This window comes from Haemaphysalis longicornis, unplaced genomic scaffold (genome assembly GCF_048455015.1).
Source record: "Haemaphysalis longicornis isolate Haplotype H1 unplaced genomic scaffold, Haemaphysalis longicornis Haplotype H1 scaffold_7, whole genome shotgun sequence".
NCBI lineage: Eukaryota > Metazoa > Arthropoda > Arachnida > Ixodida > Ixodidae > Haemaphysalis > Haemaphysalis longicornis.
The window spans coordinates 35,793,087-35,812,697 of NW_027526422.1; the positions used below are offsets into that span (position 1 = coordinate 35,793,087).

The following is a 19,611-nucleotide window of genomic DNA, read 5'->3' on the forward strand; positions in this document are numbered from 1 at the left end:
TTGTGAGAGTCAGATGTATACCGTCCCAAGTGTGGCTTTATTACATGTAGTTTGTTGTCTGTCTGTTCGTCCCAGTGTGTTTGCCACGTTCTGCGCAGGTGTTGTCTTATGTGTGGCTTGAGGTCTGTGTAGGGTATCGCTGTAATATCTACAGTGTTCCTGAGTGCAGCAGCAGCGGCCCTCTCATCTGCCAACTCATTCCCAGCGATCCCTGCATGTCCTGGGACCCAGCAGAGGACCAGCTTATGCTTTTGTGCATACACGGACATGATAGTGTTAAATACAAGATTAACTATGTGGTTTTTCGGGGGTGTATGCGATGACAGTGCACGAACAACACTCAAAGAATCTGTATAGATGATCGAATTGGGAATTTGATTTTCAAGAATGTGTCGTACAATCAGTAAAATTCCATACGCTTCTGCTGAAAAAACTGTTGTGTGCACGCTCATGGTTCTGGCTGCATTAAAATTTGGACCATGAGCAGCGCACGACACCATAGTGGAGGTTTTAGAAGCGTCACTATAAAATTCTGCACATGTGTATTTAAACTGCAAAGACCGAAAGTGCTGCAGTATTGCAGCTCGTGGTACACGATTTTTGTCAAGTCTCATAAAAGAAAGGTCGCACGACACAGGGCGAACTTGCCAAGGCGGTAAACTATTAGAAAAGGATGACCTGTACACGTCTAAAAACGAAGCACTTAGATCCGAGGCTCGCTCTCTCACTCTAAGTGAAAAGGGCAGAGGAACGGATGGGCGATTTACAAAGAGCAGAGATGTTGATGTATCATTAAAGACAGGATAAAAAGGATGATTATTCAGCGATGAAATTTTAAAAGCATAAAGCAAGTCCATGTATGTTCGTTGGTTCTCAAGGCTCCACTTATTACATTCGACATAAAGACTCTCAGCAGGGCTAGTGCGAAAAGCACCCGACGAAAGACGAAGGCCCAAGTGTAGCACTGGGTCAAGAATTCGCAAGGCTGTCTTAGTCGCCGACCCATATACCACACTGCCATAGTCCAAACGAGACCCAACCAAAGCAGTATACAAGCGAAGCAAGAGTTCTTTGTCGGAACCATAGGATTGGTGGGAAAGAACCTTAAGTATATTCATTGTTTTGAGACATTTATTTTTAAGTTCCTTGATGTGGGGAATGAATGTGAGTTTGTGATCAAACACCACACCTAAGAACTTGTGCTCCTTGTTCACAGGAAGCGACATGCCATTAAGATGAATGTCTGGGTCCGGATGGACCCCACGCTTCCTGGAGAACACAACGCAGGAACTTTTTGCAGGATTCAATTTAAAACCATTGTTGTCTGCCCAGCCGGCAAGTTTCTTGACACCAAGCTGGACTTGACGTTCGCAGATTGACATATTACATGATTTATAGGATATCTGGACGTCATCTACATACATGGAATAAGAGATTGTGGGTGGCAGTGCCTTACCAAGAGAGTTCATTTTTACTATAAAGAGAGTGCAGCTCAACACGCCACCCTGTGGCACGCCATTTTCTTGCACGTGAACCTTTGAGAGTGCACAACCAACTCTTACTCTAAACGTTCTGTCTGACAAGTAACTAACAAGAGTGTTCAACATGTTACCCGAAACACCGATTGACTTGAGGTCACTAAGGATCCCATAACGCCAAGCGGTGTCGTATGCCTTCTCAAGGTCGAAAAACACAGTTAAACAATACTGCTTATGCGCGAAGGCATCCTTGATGTACGAATCAAGAGCTACCAGTTGATCGTTCGTCGATCGCCCCACCCTAAAGCCTGCCTGGCAGCCCTCGAGAAGACCGTTGTACTCGAGGAAGTACACGAGCCTGCGATTTACCATCTTCTCGAAGAGCTTGCACAGGCAGCTCGTCAGGGCTATAGGACGGTAGCTTGAGGGGGACGACGGGTCCTTTCCCTCTTTCAGAAAAGCAACAACTATAGCCTTCTTCCAAGAGTTTGGAATGTGCCCCGAAAGCCATATCTTGTTATATAGGTGTAAGAGTGTTAGAAGAGTGTCTGCGTGCAGGTGTTGTATCATTGTGTATGTGATGTTGTCTGGGCCTGGAGCTGAGGGTTTACACGTGCTCAAAGCAGCCCTCAGCTCATGCAGTGAAAACTCTGAGTTATAAGAAGATGTTGACCTATTGTTATCTAGTATAGGTTTCTTTTCGGCCGTTTGTTTGTGTTTCATGAAAGTGTTTGTGTAGTGTGCTGAACTGGACACGTGTTGGAAGTGTTGTGCGAGGGTGTCAGCCTGGTCTTCGAGTGTGTCCCCTGTTGTGCTGACCAGAGGCAGGCTGTGTGTTTGTTGTCCTTTGAGTTTCCGTATTCTTGTCCATACTTTCCGTGTGTCTGTCTGCTGAAGGCCTCGTACGGCAGGCTGACCCAATTTCCAGGGAATGCAGAAATAGTCAGTCTAGACGCAGTCGTAGAGTTTCATACTAATATATACTTGTGGGAAATCTGGCGCTGCGATCGCGGGTCGCCGCGGGAGCTGCCATTGCAGCTAGATACGTTCCCCGCCTACTTGGCTAGCCACAAGGCTTTTGTTGTCTCAAAGCCAAACTAAAAAAAAAAAAGGGTAACACCTTTTTCTTGTTCATCTTGCTTGAAACTTCTAAATAATCCCTGACAAATAAATACTTTCGGAGATTCAATTTTATCATAAAACATATTTGATTAATCTTCTACAGTAATATTGTCGCTTTTCTGCAGCAAGAGGCAACTTTCCAGCCTGTTCGTGAGCACTGCCAAGCATAGAGTTTCATACAAATAACTAGAGGGGAAACTGGCGCTAGTGTCAACGCGAACATGGCAGCGGCGCTTACGCTTCAATGGGAATGATGGGTAGTTTTGGAACCGGATTGCGTAGGATCAAAACGGGCTTATGGCTGCGCAAATTGTGTTTTCTGACAAAAAAGCTCTTATTTTCCGGTTCTCCGTTTACAAATTACACGGCGAACAAAAAAGTTAGGGACGAAAAACCGGTTTTGTACGAAATAAAACGGTGCGTTTAAATAAAATCAGACGCGGAGTCGAGAAGGTTTGTGGAGCAGGTTTGCCATTTTCCGCCAACTACAGCAGGACGCGGACTTCTTTAAAAACTACTTGTAAAAGTTTCGGCGCTGGTGGTTTGTAATAGTAAGAGAAGTTTTGTGCTCATAAGAAAAAAGAAACCGATTACCTTTGGAGAAGTTATTCTTGCGTGAATTAGTGACATCAGTGACATCCATCAAGCTGCGTTCCTATCAGCCGCCGGTGCTGCTGGTCTACGCCGTAGGAGCCGGCGTTCGCACGAAAGGTGTGGCTGTTCCAAGCGATTCACAACCGTCGTCAGCTTTGACAATACATTGCTCTGCCGAATGAGCAGCGCCGCAACTCCTAATTAGCAGACAACTTCGCCGCACAGAGCGTCGTCATTTGTATTTTCATGCTCGCTGTGCGGCAATGCATTGATAACCCACCCAATTCGCAACTCCGGTTGTAAAACATTCCACTCAGGGCGGCGTCAGTGCACGCGAGGCATGCAGTTCAAGGAGAAACGTATTTCTGATCACTCCTCCCAACACCCGCCTAAGCAAATGCGTTCATGCAAATCCAAAACGAAAACGAAACTGCCTGCAATCTATAGTAAGTTCCACGAGCCATCAAGCGCCAATCCGAATCCACAATTTCCCATCACGCCCATCGAGGTGTACGATCGCAGCGCCAGTTTCCCCTCTAGTTATATTGTAAGAAACTCTATGCTGCCAAGGACAAGTAGAACATGCCTGCCCGGCACCCGACGGAACGCTCGCTGAAGCGCGGTTCACCTAGACAGTGGCGCCAGATTTCCGTCTAGTATATATTAGTATGAAACTATATATGTACGCGGCATTTTTTTACAAATCGCTGGCGGACGTCACTTTAGGGGAGTGCTTCTGGCACCGTTAGACGGCACTCGTTACGAGTGTTTACTGTATTTCCTCACGTACACGTATTTTTCAAACCGTAACGCAGTTTTTTTTTGAAAATTTCTTGATTTTTTTACGCTCAAGAAAGTAGTATTGGGTCATTTTTTGAGTTCTGCGAGCAGTCTGCGCTTGCGAGTGGCGGGATGACTGAGAGACGAGAACGCCAGTAATTATAAGGGCTTTTCTTTTTTTCGCTCTTAGCTTCACCTATTGCAAGATTAAGAACTGTAGAAAGTTGTGTAATGTATAGGCAGTAACTGGCAAACTATCTCCGACTAGGGCAATATAGGTCTGAGAAACATCCACCCCCATAACGGTTAATCTTATGCAAATTCACGCCGGAGCCTCAAGGAGCTGCACCCCGGGCTTCTCGTGGCCGCTTCTCGTGGCCAACTAGAGCATAAGCGCCAGAAATAGATGGTTAGCTAGCATAGATTAAAAGTGAATACTAAAATTGATCAGCAACAGAGGTAAAAACAAAGACAATGGAGATGGCTGGTGTAGAGGGCCAGGTTGTGGTTAAGCATGGTACAATATGCGCGATGGGTGGAGCAGGATTTGTCGTCTGTAGATTTCTGGAAAGTGCTTGCGTCGTGTGGTGCGGAGTGCCTTGCATGTGATTAGTATGTGAACTACGGATAGGCCAGTGAGCAAGTGTGAATGCGTTACGTAAGCGTGGCCTATCCGTAGCCTGGCTAAGGCTACTTCCGTGTGTCTGTCTTGTCTGTCCGTTATGTATTTGCCTAAACGTGGCTTTACAGTGTGTAGCTTGTCTGTTCGTGCATCTTCAATGGGAAGTGTGTGCTTGCGTTTTGATTCGAACACACTAAAAGAAACATATCGTTTAACCGCTATGAATCTATTTATAATTGCTGGCAGGCAAGGGTTTAGGAATTGTTCTTAAGCGTGTTGGTTACAGTTTTGGTTTAGCGGAGGCAAACAGAACACGCTCGCAATAAAGGGGGCGTGGGAAGGCGTGTGCACGTCCCTTTTCTTGTGTTCTGCTTACGGCACTAATAACCATGTTTCGACAGCGGAGCTGTCATTGGTCGAGCCTTTTCGCAAGTCTACTGAAGGTCGTGCGTCACGCAGAGGTAGGAACAGGTTCCCAGGCCCACCGATAGAGGGCGCAGTGGTCTTATAGGGGCGGATTCCTTTCCCTCCCAAGCGTCTCGCTGCTGACGTTTAGCTGCCGATTCCTTTGCGTTAACCGTAGAATTCGCGCGGCGACGGCTCTACCGTTCTTGCGGGAGCGCCCGTTGACGTTCGAGCCGGCACAACGGAATGAATGAATGAATTTATTGTTAAAATGGAGCGGAAAGTCTACCAGCAGGCGTAGTTTGTCTCACAAAAGGTTGGTGAGACAAACTACGCCTGCTGGTGGACTTCACTTTCCGTTTTGACGATAAATTCATTCATTCATTCATTCATTCATTTATTCGTTCATTCCGTTGTGCCGGCTCGAACGTCAACGGGCGCTCGCCCAGGGACGGTAGAGACACAGCTCCGCCTATTCAGCATATCTGTCATTGGGTGGAACTGGCTTTTTAGGCAAGGTGCTGTTTGGCCGGTTATGTTTGGAACGCCCGGAATAGCAATGTCAAAAACAACCACTCGTTTTTCGTGTCCACTTATTTTACGCAGTGCATCCGTGTGCGACTACGAAAGAGAGCTGTAACATTCGTTCCAACGCACCTACAATTAAAGAAAAAGGTTGTCCACCAAGCGTAGTCCGCAAGCATGTAAAATTTCCCTGGTTCATACGTTAGAAAAGTTATGTGCTGGCTTCCCAAGCACGCCGTCTGCGATAGGCAGGAAGTTTGTATATTTCGCCTTTTTACTCCTTATTTACTTGAGAACCTGAAAACGACAGTGTGGATCACAGGAATGGTCAGAACAACAATTTGACAATGTCAACCTTAATAAAACAGGCGTATTTCTTTAAATGTAAGAACGTATGGGAAATTCTGCATCACATAGTCATGAGCTTGCATGCAGAATCAAAGGACCGTCTTTTTACTACCCAACAAAAAGACACGGGCATGCATAACTGAAATATCCCAACACACAGGGCTGGTTTGGGAGAACTAAAACGCGGACAAGCTCGCAAGCATGTAGACACCCTTTGACAAACTTAGCTTCAATGCCAGAATACTCTGAACTGACTCAGTCGCCCAACAGGCCCACTCTCAACACTTGAAAGCTCACAAAAGCATTTACCAAACACGTACAAAAACAGTTACGGAGCTCAGTACTCGGTAGTGGCAGAAGCGATCAAAGTCAATTCAGTGAATATTGGAACGCGTGCGCTATGCCGACATAAGCAGCCCGCTCTCGCGACTCTGCTGAAAATGTGCGTGTGCAACACCTAACAGACGCAAAATCGTGCAGCGCAATGGCACGCGGGATGCAATCGGACATATTATCACTTTTTTTTTAACTAACGCAGCGGCTCCGGCTGGTGACTACTACGTGTGTACGACCGACTACTGCGAGATCGAAGGTGAGTCCCACGGGCACTTTTCACTAACAAGCGCTTCCGAAGGGTTCCGCTTCACGACATTCCGCTCCACGAAGGTATACAAGCCCGGCATTTCCAGCAGAACGTTATAGAAAGCGGGGTGACAGGATGCGCCCCGTACCCATAAACTGACTCAAAGGGGCATGGAAATAAATGCAACTTCGTTCAATTAGAAAGAAATGCGGCCTTTGGTAACTCAGACAGCTTCATTCCAGCCACGAAAGACGTTTGTTAACAAAAAAAAAAAAAAAACGCAAGAAATATCAAATCAAATTTATATTTCGCGCTACAGTGACGTACCGCATTTTCGTGCGTTTTACCCCCCCTCCCCCCTGCATATAATCCGAACCCCCCTTCCAGCCTGCCGGAAAAGAAAAAAAAGTCCCCGCGTATTGCCCGCACATTTGATATAGGAAAGGCTGCACCAAAGCTACTGCTCAAGCAACACATCACATACTGTGTAGACAGAAAAAGCGTATATTTAGCAAGCAGAATACACCGACTCCAAGGCCAAACTCAGAGTCACTGTTCTTGCTCGAGCGATCACTTGAGCCGCAGTCCTCACTGTTGTACACAAGGTCATCTTCACGGCACAACGCGCATTGCCGTGAAGCTGCACCAAAGGAAACACCCCGCGTATTATCCGCACTGTGCCACTGAAATTTTGGCATTTTTGGTGCGGGTTATACGCTTGAAAACACAGTAATACGGACGGAAGTAATGCAATAGAGCCAAGCACTAAAACATGGTTACCAAAGTGTAAAGTACATGGTCGCATTCAAGCGATACGGTCATACGGAACTGGAGACCCCACAACAATCGCAGAGTCAGGTTTCTTGGCGGTGGCTTATGTAGGCTACTTCCAATAGCACAAACAAGATTCTGTGACGTCAGAGACATCTCCAGAAAGTGGCTGCGGGGTCGCCACTGCTTCGCACGCTTTTTAATATCTCGTATCTTTGTTTGAATCTCATAACAAAAATGGAATCGCTGTTATTGTGACAAAGCATTGTTTTAACGAACCCAACTTGTATTTTGTCTCGATGGCCCCTTTAAAAGATACCAAGTTACCCTTATCAACCCCGATTAACAAAGACAACGCGTAAACGCGATATTAGGAATGTTTTTACATTAAAAAAAGTGCCCACAATTGTTAGACCCTCTGAATCTGGAAGCCAGGCCGTCAGCACTGGAAACCAGACCTCTACCTCGAGTGCGCACGTCGGTTTCTTTAGGCTGTTACTGGGCGCAATCGCACAGGCGTGTACCACGTAGTTTTCCTACACTGCCTACACTAGCGTAGCGTCACACTGAGGCTACACTCAGTGTCGTCAATGCAGGCTAAATATAAAATGTATCTTAGTTGGAAGAATCGCGATCTCTCTACACTTACTGGCACTGGAATCACACTCGCCATTCGCTCCCCGCGTTAGCGAGCGCGCATTCACGGTTACGAGAGGAAGGCCGTTATAGAAAGGGCGGATTTTCGCTCAGAGCCATGGCAGAGCCAGGCGTCGTGTGTATTACGGTAACTGACTGAGTGCGCCAGCCGAGGACGTATATGGGGGTGGTCGTTGTCGACGCAGGGAGGTTCCTGACGGCCACGCTGAGCAAGAAGGTGGACCCGTGCACGGACTTCTACGAGTACGTGTGCGAGGGCTTCCGGGCGGTGCAGACGGTCAACCTGGCCAACCCCGAGATCATCAACGTCGACACGATGCTCTTCAAGGAGATGGAGGACAAGATGCACAGCCTCGTCACCGGTACACTCTCGTGGAAGTTACGAAAGTGCACGTAAACGTAGTAGTACCGATGCACACTGCTGCCAGCAGCTGCTAGTACTGCGCGCACTATGCTGTTCTAGCTGCACAGCACCGGCGTTTTGGGGTTGTCCCAGGCGACACTGGCCGATTGGCGTAAGCAATGGAGTCTTACGTGACCATATTTGCCGAGCTAACACAATGTTTCACGAAACCGTTATTTTCTACCTTAACAAAAACAAGGTGGGTGCGAATGCGGTCAGAAACAAAGCAAAGACAGAAGACGGTTCGCCGCGGTATGGTGTCGCCATCTAGGTTGACGGACGGAAACGAGGCTCCATAGCACATATTTGGCACACGAAAACACACGATTTGGCGGAAGAATCAAAATTTTAACTTACATTATTTTTTGTCATAGAATAAAGCATAGTTTGCTTTCATACAAGCGCTGGGGGCACTACAAAAAAAGAAATATTTCGATTGAAACTTGTACTTTGTCCGCATGGCCATGAGGCCAAAACACAACTTCGCCAAATTTGAAAGAACTAGCCTTTGGTAACTCACTCAGCTCCGTTCAATCCGCGGAAGACCTAAAAAAAAAAAAAGAAACGTGGAAAATATTTGAAATTTCGCGCTCCAGTGACGTAGTATGGGCACGAGTTACGTAATACGGGTCAGCACAAGAAACATAGTTACCAGAGTCCTAACTGCACGCGAGCGTTCGAGTGGTAGAAGCCCCACTACAATCGCCCAGTCATGTTTCTTGGCGGCGGCTTAGGCCGGCGGCGGCCAATCGCACAAACAAGATTTTGGGACGTCATAAAGAAATGGTCGGAAAATGGCTGAGTAGCAGCACCAACTTCATCTTTTTCTATGCTATTTTGATTATTTTTTTGTCGTTTGCGGTACAATTGGTATCGTGATTATTGGGGCAAAGCAGTGATTCCTTTTATTGTAGCAAACTTGTATTTTGTCTTTATGGCCCCTTTCAACACCTCCTTTCAATGTGTACCTCGGTACTGCGTCCGCTGCTGAGCATGATTTGCGGGTTGGCGGCTGTCTTGTGGGCGTGCTTGGCGAGCGACGTCCTGCTGGCTGGTCACTTCGGCAAAGGTGTACTGGTGTCATTTCCGTGACGGATATCACGTCAGTGAAATCTTGGTGTATCCAGGAATAAATCAGTTTCTTGTTAAAATATAAAACCCGAAAACGAACAAACCCTAAATATAACCTACTCTTTACAACTAAAGGTTGCTTCCCCGCAAGAAGACCCTGTGTGCAGGGGTGCACTCTTTACAGGCTGCTTGCTTTGTTGTTCTGGCGTCACTTCCGCGACGGATATGACGTCAGTGAAACCTTGGTGTATCAGGGCATGAAACATTTTCGTGTTAAAATATAAAACCCGAAAACGAACAACCCTAAGTATAACGTGTGTGGCAGAATCTCTCAACCCTCCAGCTAAACATGTTCCCAGGATCCCATTGGGCCAACTGCAGTTGCCACGCCTTGCAAATGTAAAGTGCTTACGCCTTAACTACGCCAGCGTTTCTGCTATTTGTTATTTTAATGGCGAGGGACGTGAGTAGTTAGGCGTTCGTGTTTATCAATGCGGAGGGCTTTCTGTTCATAATAGGCATAAAGTTTTCATCGGGTCGAGGTTCCAAAACATTCAGGGCACACGAGATTACGATGAGCTGGAGCTACTGAACAAGCTAGGGGAGAAGTTTTCATTTGGACCGTTCGCTTTAGAGTCCGCGAGGCAGATATATGTCCAGAAACAAGATGACAGCCTTCATGGGTAAACAAAAGTCATGTGGCGCAAACTGACCAATGAACATCGCAGCGGAGCGGAGTGACATTAAGATGAACTCTTATAAATGCTATGGTAGCCCAGTTAATCGGGGTTACGATGGGCCTTCACGTGCGCAAGTCTGCATTGCTGTGGGCGAAAGTTAAGGCCCGTGAAGTTATCCCTGAACCCGTGCGGAAATACCGTTTGCGCCGTTTTAGCGGGTGCCCACTTTAACGAAGGTGGGCTAATTTGAAGTCCAAGTCAATAAGACGTAATTTTCGCTACTGTGCATGGGATCGCGTGTTCGATTCCCGGTCGCTGCCGCACTTTTTCGGATTATAATGTGAACAAAAACACCTCGCCACGTCTACTTGCTTTGGTGAAGTTCTTGCGTGGAGTGCCCCAATTTAAACATCGGATAAAACACTCGCGTAATGCTTGGTGTCGGGCTAGTTGGTTGAACATCATTTGTAGCGTTGACTGTTTATAACACAAAGACGGAATGAAAACAACACGTACACTTGACGTAAAGACTGCACTTGACATTTGACGTACACTTAACAGAACAAACGTAAAAAAGTCTTTACGCTAGATGTACGTGTTTTTTTTGTTTTTGCAGTTCGCCTTTGTGTTATACCCATCGTAATCATATAAACTGCTGAGCACGAAAACGCGGGTTCGATTCCCGGCCGCGGTGACCGCTTTTCTGATGGAGGCGAAAAGCAAAACCACCCGTGTGTACGAGATTCTGGCGCACGTTAAAGATCCCCAGGTGGTCAAAATTAATCCGGAGCCCTCCACTACGGCGCGCCTCATCGCCTGCGTTGCGTTGACGTGTTAAACCCTACAATCAATCAATCAATCAATCAATCAATCAATCAATCAATCAATCAATCAATCAATCAATCAATCAATCAATCAATCAATCAATCAATCAATCAATCAATCAATCAATCAATCAATCAATCAATCAATCAATCAATCAGTCAATCAATCAATCAATCAATCCTATAAACGAACAAAACACCATCAAAATGAATATTTTTGTTGCGGTATCACGCATTTTTCATTCTTTTTGCATGCTGCAAAAACGCCAGTGTGTATTCAGGTTATGAACAGAAGTGAGTTGTTTTTCCTGCTTACACCTCCCATTTAACAAAAGTTCATGATTGTGGACTATGACCTCGACTAGCTCGAAGGAAATGTTTTAAAGCTCATTGCGCCGCTTACGTGGGCCAAAAAAAAGTCGTTACGTGATCTATGGCTGATAAGGATCACCTTGAGGTGCGTTCGGCACAAATATTGTTCACACGAGCCATCCGTTTATTGAAGGGACCCGGCAACACTTTTGATAAACGCTTTCACTCTTTCCTTCGCATCTGGAAGCACTGCGAAAGCTACAGTTATCGCCAGCACGGAGCGGCACTGCGGGATTTGCTCGTCGCACCAGATACGCCTTCCGTTCCTGCTTTTTTTTTGTGACTTTTTTTAAGTTGCTATCGGAAAGCGTTCATTGCTGCAACTGAACGAAAATCGGCCAACAGTCGCTACATGACCTCAGTGACGTAACTCGGGCTGTGGAAGAACGTCAAGACCGGGAAAGAGAGAAAAATCTTTTGAACGAGTTTCCAAGTTATCACGATGGGCATAGAGCAGTAATTTTTGGCTGATGTACTTTGCGACCCCCTAATCTAAGTACTGCGTGTGTTGGATGACTACGTTCTGCAAGCATCTAAGATTCCAAAACAGTTGAAAAAAGTGTTGCAGGGTCCCTTTAACGGCAGCCGCCTGTACCCTGATTTACTTCCGCCTGCCTGACGTACGGCGTGGCTGGTGTACGTAAGAAAGAGCTTCGGCACCGACGGAGCTTCATAGGAATGAGATTCCACTTGTACTCGCAGGATATCAGTGGCCATTCGGCTAGAAAAATGTTGTAAAAGGACCCTGCAACGCTTCTCCCGATTTTTTTTTTCAAGCTTTGTTGCTTTTAAAACGTGGCAAATAAGCGATTTCAGCCTTTACATCAGGAGGCCACGAAATTCCCGCGCCAACTGTAACGCTGGTGAATACATCCACTACCTCTAAACCTCGCTAATATTTTTCCCTTTCTCGCGCTTCTTCGAAGCGTGAGATAGTGTTTGCGTGCTTGATTGAAGTCACACATACTGTATACCTCCGCTATTGACCTGGTTTCTTTGTGCTGCAGCGAAGACAGATTAAACAGCCACTTCGAAAATCGTCAGAAAAGCATCTGCATCTGCAATGCTTGCTTTTCCCCAGAACCAAAACCCAGCAAAAGTCACCAGCAATAAGAGAAGCATCTGCAATGACGAGCATGTGGCGTGCTGCCGCTGTGTGCTTGCGATAACTTGTCTTCAGTGCAACGGTTTCATGCGTGAGGGAAGGAGGGTTTTTCGCCGCAGCCGCGGGGCCCTTTAAACTAAAATGGACCATTCTACTGAATCTGCAATTCGCAATACGTTAGGGTGGTCGCCTTCCGTTTTGTTTTGCTTTGTTTTGGTTTAGTAGGGTGAAATCAGGTTGCCGAAACACACGATAATGTCACAGTTGATAGCGATGACTTTACAAGCTTGACGAAACTCACGCTGTGGTGTTCCCCACCTCGGCGGCTGGTGACTCTTCCATGCGCAGGACAACACGAGGGGACAGAGAAACTGTACACGTTGTACAACCTGTGCCGGAACGGAGGTGAGTTCTCTACAGCCCTGGCTCTCCGGGGACTAGTTGTACACACAGTAATGAAACGTAAAGCGCTACCTTGCATCTCACCAGTTTTTCTAGGTGGAAAAAAATATGGACATTTACGAAGAAGGAGGGGGGGGGGGGGGGGGCAAGAAACACAAGAAATTGGAAAGTACAGCATTTTAAACATAAAAACAACCGAAAAGTAAAAAAAAAATGATAAAGCTACAAACTCAAAGTTGTGAGATAATGCTTAAGCACACACCACTTTGCGATACACTGACCAGCTTGAAGTCCTCTTAAAGAGACATGAATTTGTCAAGCTCCCGGTGTTGCTTGCACTGCATAGACTGGATCAAATTAACACACTTTTCATCGTTTATCCGTTTGATAAGTCGGTAATTATTTTATAAAGCGCGAAAGAAGAAAAACTACCATGCGCAGTCCGTGGCGGCCACACCAAGTAAAGGCTGTGACGACAGGAGGAGATGCACCTTCATTGGACGATGCCCAATTTAGCATTCAAACAAGTTTCGATTTCGGTTCTGTAAAACAACATGCTTGACATCCGACGGAATTGTTGGATGGGCACTCTCGATATTTCAGTTATCGTCGTACCGCGCTCCTGCCATGTTTTTGGCTGTAAAATTCCTAAGATAAGTCTCCCAGGACGGCTTGGAATCGTAGCAATCACTAGCCGAGGCCTACGCAGTTGATGAGCGCCCTCCGCGTCCCCGCAGACGCTCAAATGCCATGCGCTTTTCGCCCGTATGCGAAGCGTGCCTCACTTATGCCTGCATCGTTAAAAGCGTGTTCGCACCAGGCCAAGGGTCTGTGGATTCTGGCCTGTGCCCACTGCCTGCAAGCGGTCGGTGCTTATGGCAACAGCACGCCAACAAAGTTCGTGGAGCAGTGAACGTTACGTCCCAAAAATGGTGAACTCGGTATAGAAAACATCGAACGAAAACAAAAAAGTCAACTTAAAAAAAAAAAAACAATGCACACTCGGGGATTAGAGCTTGTGACTTGCAAAATTACATACCTAACGCTCCCGACCACTCGGTCACGAGCCAGCCACGGGCCAGCGCTGCCAACTTTGGAAACATATGGTATATAATGTATAACCAGTTTACACTATTATTTAGTTTTAGCATTTCAAGCAGTTGAGGTGACTATTTGTTGTATAGTGCTCCTGCAGGAAGCGTCTCCCAAATTTCCACATCATCTCACGTCTAGCAATTGCATTTCTTGGAAAAGCGTTCGCAGATGTGTGGTCGGACTGCTAACCGCTAGCTGTGCTTGTTCTCCCAGCGCAAAAAGTGGTTCGTGCTCCCTAGTTTTACGCTCTACCTTACAAGTATCAGTTGATTTTATTTCTTTAGTACCTATATTGACTTCGCTGACTCTTCTCCCGCCTTCAAGTGGCCTTAGATTCTTTTACTAGCGTACCAGTCAGCGAAGCGTCGCATGTGCGCTTGTGCAGCGCTTGTGTGGAGCGACCTTGACTTGGAGCTAGATACAGTGTACAAACTAGCAAAGTAAAGAAAGGCACATTCTTCTCTTCACAAACGTGTCGTAGCTTCGTTTCAACTGAGCGAACGCATTGTGATGACCCGTCGGTGGCCGGCGAACTAAACGCTGGGCCGACTGACTGTCGGAAGGTCGGCGAGCCGTGCACTAGCTTATTCAAGCCAAGTCACCTTCTGCTGACGTCACACGAAAACACCACAGAAAATTGGCGAGAATGCAGAGAGGAGGACAGCCGTTTCGAATTGATTTTTCTACTAAATAAATTCGCGTAAACGCGCTCAGAATGGTCTAAACATGGCCTATGGACTCCGGACTACAATTTGCGCTAGTAATCCCCAATGTTTACAAATCACTTCAGTGTCCCTTTAACAACTACAGATAAAATCATTGGTGTGAATATATTTCTGAGGGCAACATTCAGCAATCTGAAATTCACATATGAATGACCTCCTCAAGACCGAATGTTCCCTTGCAAAGCCCTACCAACGTACACTTGACGTAAAGACTGTACTTGACACTTGACGTGCACTTAGCGTAAAACGTAAAAAAGCGCAGTCTTTACGCTAGGTTTTTTTTCCAAATCACCTTTGTGTTATGCCCAGCGCCTTTTTAAAGAGCAACAGGCTTATTTGAAGTTATTTCAATCTATGAAGGCGCCATCCGTACAAAGCGCTATGCAGTTAGCCTTTTTAAAGTCGTCTTCTCTGCTAAGCACAAGTGCGTTGCTGGGACTTAATGCGTAGCATTCTTTGCCCAGTACCCCCACAGCCAGGACCGTGTAACGCCCTGCATTTCCGCTAAAAATGCAGAGTTCGCGAAAGTTATAAATGTAGTGGTTAGAATAACGTAAATGGAGATAATTGGTCGAACGAAATTTCGGAAAACTCAAAAATAACAACAAAAAAATAACGGAATATGGCGAACCACGTAACGCCCAGCATCTCCACAATAATGCTTAGTTTGCGAAAGTTTCAAATGTAACTTTTATAGTAACGTAAATTGCGATAATTGGTCGTGCGAAGTTTTTAAAAAATAACAAATATAAAAATATTAAATAAAGGAAATGGCAAAACGTATAACGCATGACATTTTCACAATATTGAAGATTTCTCGAAAGTTTCACCTGCAGTGTAATCGTTATAATAGCGTAGATGGAGATAATTGGTCGGACAGGATTTAGAAAAAAAAACAATAATTTTGTTGGAGAAACCTCACACTCAAGACAGGCGGCATAAGAATGCTACACATTAGCAGATAATTCTCTGAATTTCCGCAGAATTTTTTTATGGGCAATACAAACGCCCTTTTTATATGAAGATAACGCCCTGTAGCATTTTATTTGTAGCATTCTTTATGCAGCGCAAGGCGGAGACATTAGGTGCTACAGACCAACTTAAGCGTTTTCTTGTTGAGTCCGCGTAAAAAATGCTGAGGCATGTTAATATTCGGGCGCCTTCGCGATTGAGGTGCGAAGACTATAAGGAGACGGCAGAGCCGGTGGCCTTCACTAGCTCCAACTTACCTTTTCTTAGGTCTGCCACTCTTATCAGTAGATCAGTAGATCGCACACTGACTGATACCGCCGAGCGCAGGCCATCTCTCCCAACTAGAACACGTGCAAGTCAGCGCTTACGTCATCACTAGGCGCAGCCAATCCCGGACAAGCACCTCCCCACCCGAACGTCTGCGCCGCAAGGCGCCCTCCCCACACCTGCTCGTCAGCTTCTAGCCTCTTCGCCACTTCCATTTGCACTTCTTAGTGTAAAATTTTCTCCTCTCCACTCCGCTGTGTCGTTTTTCGAGCGACGCGCGGCACGGCTGGAACTCAAACGTAGACGGTTCCGCTGTCAATGAGACTTAGAGATGCCATGAGCTTTCTTTACATAGCCTTCAGATCGTTTTGTTCATATTTTTTTCTGTCACATAGCAAAATGGGTAATCCCTGCCACTATTGAAGCGGCGCTAGCGTTGTGTGTCGCCTGAGGCATAATTTTCAATAGCCATTATTAGGCGATATTTGAGTAAGCCACCTCGTACTCACTACCGAGCCTTGAAATTTCTATAGGGTTTGCGTCGTCCTAGCCGCCTGCGTATGACAGTTAAACAAAGCACATATGATAAGTTGGTAAGCACGCGCATACGCTTCCTTCAAGTCCACTTCCACCCAACAAGACGACCTGATGAGTCGCCAATGGAGGAAAGAAATGACAGTGGCTTGAGCCTTGTCATTCTGCTCCACTGTTTCTCATCAGGAGCTGGACAGCGCTACCACTCCTTGGCCCGCCACAGACTCTTACGAAGATCCCAATCGAAATAGAGGCGCGGAGAACGACGCGTTTCCGCATGCGTGTATTTCCCTCTCCAAAACCGGTCCTGAAGCTTTCATGCGTGTTCCCGACGGCTACCGGAGCGTTTTCCGGAGAGGCCAATCGTTGGTGCGACAACGCGTCGTTCTCCGCACGTGTGTGATGGCGATTCAGTGGGGCGTTTGTGTGGGGAAGCGGTTTCCTGCAGCGAGACAAACGCATTGATGTTAGAGGCGGGAGTCAATCTGTCAACCCAAGCCGAGGCTGCCCCAACACACAGGAACCTCGGCGACTCAGCACGCGTACGAGGAGCTCCGCAACATCCTGGATGACTGTGGGATGAACGGCTGGCCGTACACGGGCACGACCAGTGTGGACGTCTGGAACGCGGCAGGCAAGACTTGCTACCTGCTCGGCCTCGGCGCACTCGTAAAATTCACCATTGAGCCGGATCCAGAGGAAATGGACAAGTTCGTCATCGCGGTACGATACTCCCTTACTGTCTGTCTGTCTTGTGTTGTCTTGTATTGTCTAGTCTTATCTTGTCTTTTTGTCTTGTCTAGATGTCTGTCTGTCTGTGTGCCTGTTTGTCTGTCTGTCTGTCTGTCTGTCTGTCTGTCTGTCTGTCTGTCTGTCTGTCTGTTACGATGATAACCCTGTTCGGCAAAAATTGCGAATACTAGCTCGACTCCTGGTGCCTTAATGTGTGTTAGCAGATGAGATAATGTTCGGTATTCTCCGAGAAAGAAATTTGAAATAACGGGAAGGACGTTTCCTTTTTGGTTTTCACTTTTTTCTTCGGCGATCATGGGACTACTTGGTTAGAAAGAAAGCTTCCTGGCTTTTCCAAAGTATTGTTCGAGGTGGACAGGATTCCAGAGAGAGAAGTTTCTTTTATCGTAGCGCTAACGCTGCAACATTATCTGTACACGACGACGATTTGTGAGCCCTGTCAGTGTCAGGCATGTCGGTCCTCAACCCAATCCCCTGAATGCCGCCTTTTTGAGGAGTATGCGCGGTCACCGCTTAAGATGCAGGCGGTAGGGTTCCCGCTAGCAACCGCCTCTGTTCCAGCACAGCAGCGGCTTACCGTCATGGCCAGCGGTAACAGCTTTTGACTCAAGGCGCGCAGAAAGGGAAGCGCTTCCCTTTCTGCATGCCTTTCTGTCCCCGCTGGCTTTGAGGTAGACGTGACGATGAACGGTGCGCATGCACAGCTGGACGAGCCCAACACGCTTCTGCGGAAGAGCGACGCGTTCGAGGACAGGCAAGTGACGTGGTACACGGATGCTGTCAAGATCGCTCTGAGCATGGGCGCCAAGCTCAAGTCGAGCGACGCTTCGAGCCACACCAGCGGCGTCGTCGACTTCGTCGTGCGACTCGTCAAGGTCAGTGCGTCACTGCTTTTTGGCGCCAAAATGACGCTTTGCAAACAATAGTGGAGGGGGAACAAGAAGAAATCACGAAGCAATTCCACCCTGTGAAAAGGAATGACCAGCGCAGATGTTTGCGAATTATTATCGGTTGACCACAAACTTCCGCTCGAGCCGCGCCCATTGGCGGTGAGCGCGAACACGGGCGGCGCTGCGGAGCACGCCTCCGTGACGTCAGCTTAGGGATTCTCGCATTTGTCGTCTGCTTCACTCAGGCTCGCTCTCCCTGCTGTTTCTTTGCGCTCGGTCAACGTCCGATGCTTGTCCGCACCAGAATTGGCGTGTGGGTAAAATTTTATCATAATAATAGGCTTAAAGTGTGAGTTAAATTACAGTTTTAGATACCGCTACGGAAGAAACATTGCCGGCGTCGCCCCCTTCCTTGCGAAGCCGGTCCTGTGCGGAGCGCGACGAGTCGGAGCTAGGCGTCAGATTCTGTATTAAGCAATTTTTCGAAAAGGGAAACGGTCAGCTGCAATAATAACCGACAACAGCGAAAATGAAAGACCAAAACAAATTCTAGGCCTTCAGGGCTATCGGCTTTGGCAGAAGGCATTATGATTCCCGGTAATCATATGTATGGTAAAACAGTTTTTGCGACCTTGCCGAACGCTAAAAAGTATCACATCACATTGTATCACATCACTTTACTTTTTCATGGCATGAAAGTATGCCGACATGCACTATGGGCTGCAAAAACTGTAGGTATATTGAGTCCCAAATAACCCACTGTGTGTATAGGCGCATGCTAGTTTTATACCAGGCTTCTAACCAGATGGAGGTTCATTGAGCAAAACGAGTCACTTCTACGTTAAAGATACAATAACACTCTGTTTGTTCAGACCTGGAGGGATATTTCGGTACATTTTCCACAGCCATATCCTCCCGATATTCGGATATGCGTATAGGAAAACTGCACTTACGAGGAGGAGGAGTAACAGGAGGAGGAGTAAACAGGAGGAGGAGAAAACTTTATTTAACAATGAATTCGAGCTGGTTAGTGGGCCGGGGTCCTCAGTCATAGACAAGAGAGTAAAAGCAATTTTCTTTAATTCTTAAAACGCCATCCCGAGTAGAATATGATTTGTTTGGAAATGGTTGGAAAACATTAAAGACCTGCCTAGAAATATTCATCGGTTTCGATTCCTGTGTTATTTGCAGGTATACTACTTATTGCGTTAGTTAGTGAGTATATAATGCCTTCAACACCGTAATCATGTCATCATTGTTCGGGATGAGAGTCAGTTCGTTATGATAACAATAGTTACGTTAGAAATTCGGGGCACAAAAGCCGCCTTCGAGTAATGTGGACAACGTTGTTTGGGGCGCGATCACGAAGGCGCACCACAACCTCCTCATTGTATTTCCATGTGAAAAAACAAAGCACGCTGCTGATATGCACATTCTGGCACGCAGCCGTGAAAGCCAATTTGTGAAAAAGGGAATGTATGCTTAACCTAAGCAAAATATCCACAGTATCTTTGTGAGACTCCCAAACACCCCCAAACCTCCTAATAAGACGTTTGGGATGGTGCAGAAAAACTAATGCGTCGGGCACAAAAAAAAGAACAAGATACATTAATCTATACAAGACAACAACAAC

The 19,611-nt window shown here is 46.6% G+C and overlaps 1 protein-coding gene and 1 pseudogene across 1 annotated transcript in view; both read left to right on the forward strand.

Annotated features, from left to right (window-relative positions):
- The window catches only part of LOC144146254 (uncharacterized), a 49,925-nt pseudogene extending 32,232 nt beyond the window's left edge, over positions 1-17,693 (forward strand).
- A 78-nt stretch (positions 17,694-17,771) lies between these two features.
- Positions 17,772-19,611, forward strand: part of LOC144146255 (neprilysin-like) — a 40,894-nt gene continuing 39,054 nt past the window's right edge. Inside the window, exon 1 of the mRNA XM_077678218.1 lies at positions 17,772-17,963. Within this exon, the coding sequence (XP_077534344.1) occupies positions 17,772-17,963 (192 nt within the window). The remainder of the gene's footprint in view (positions 17,964-19,611) is intronic.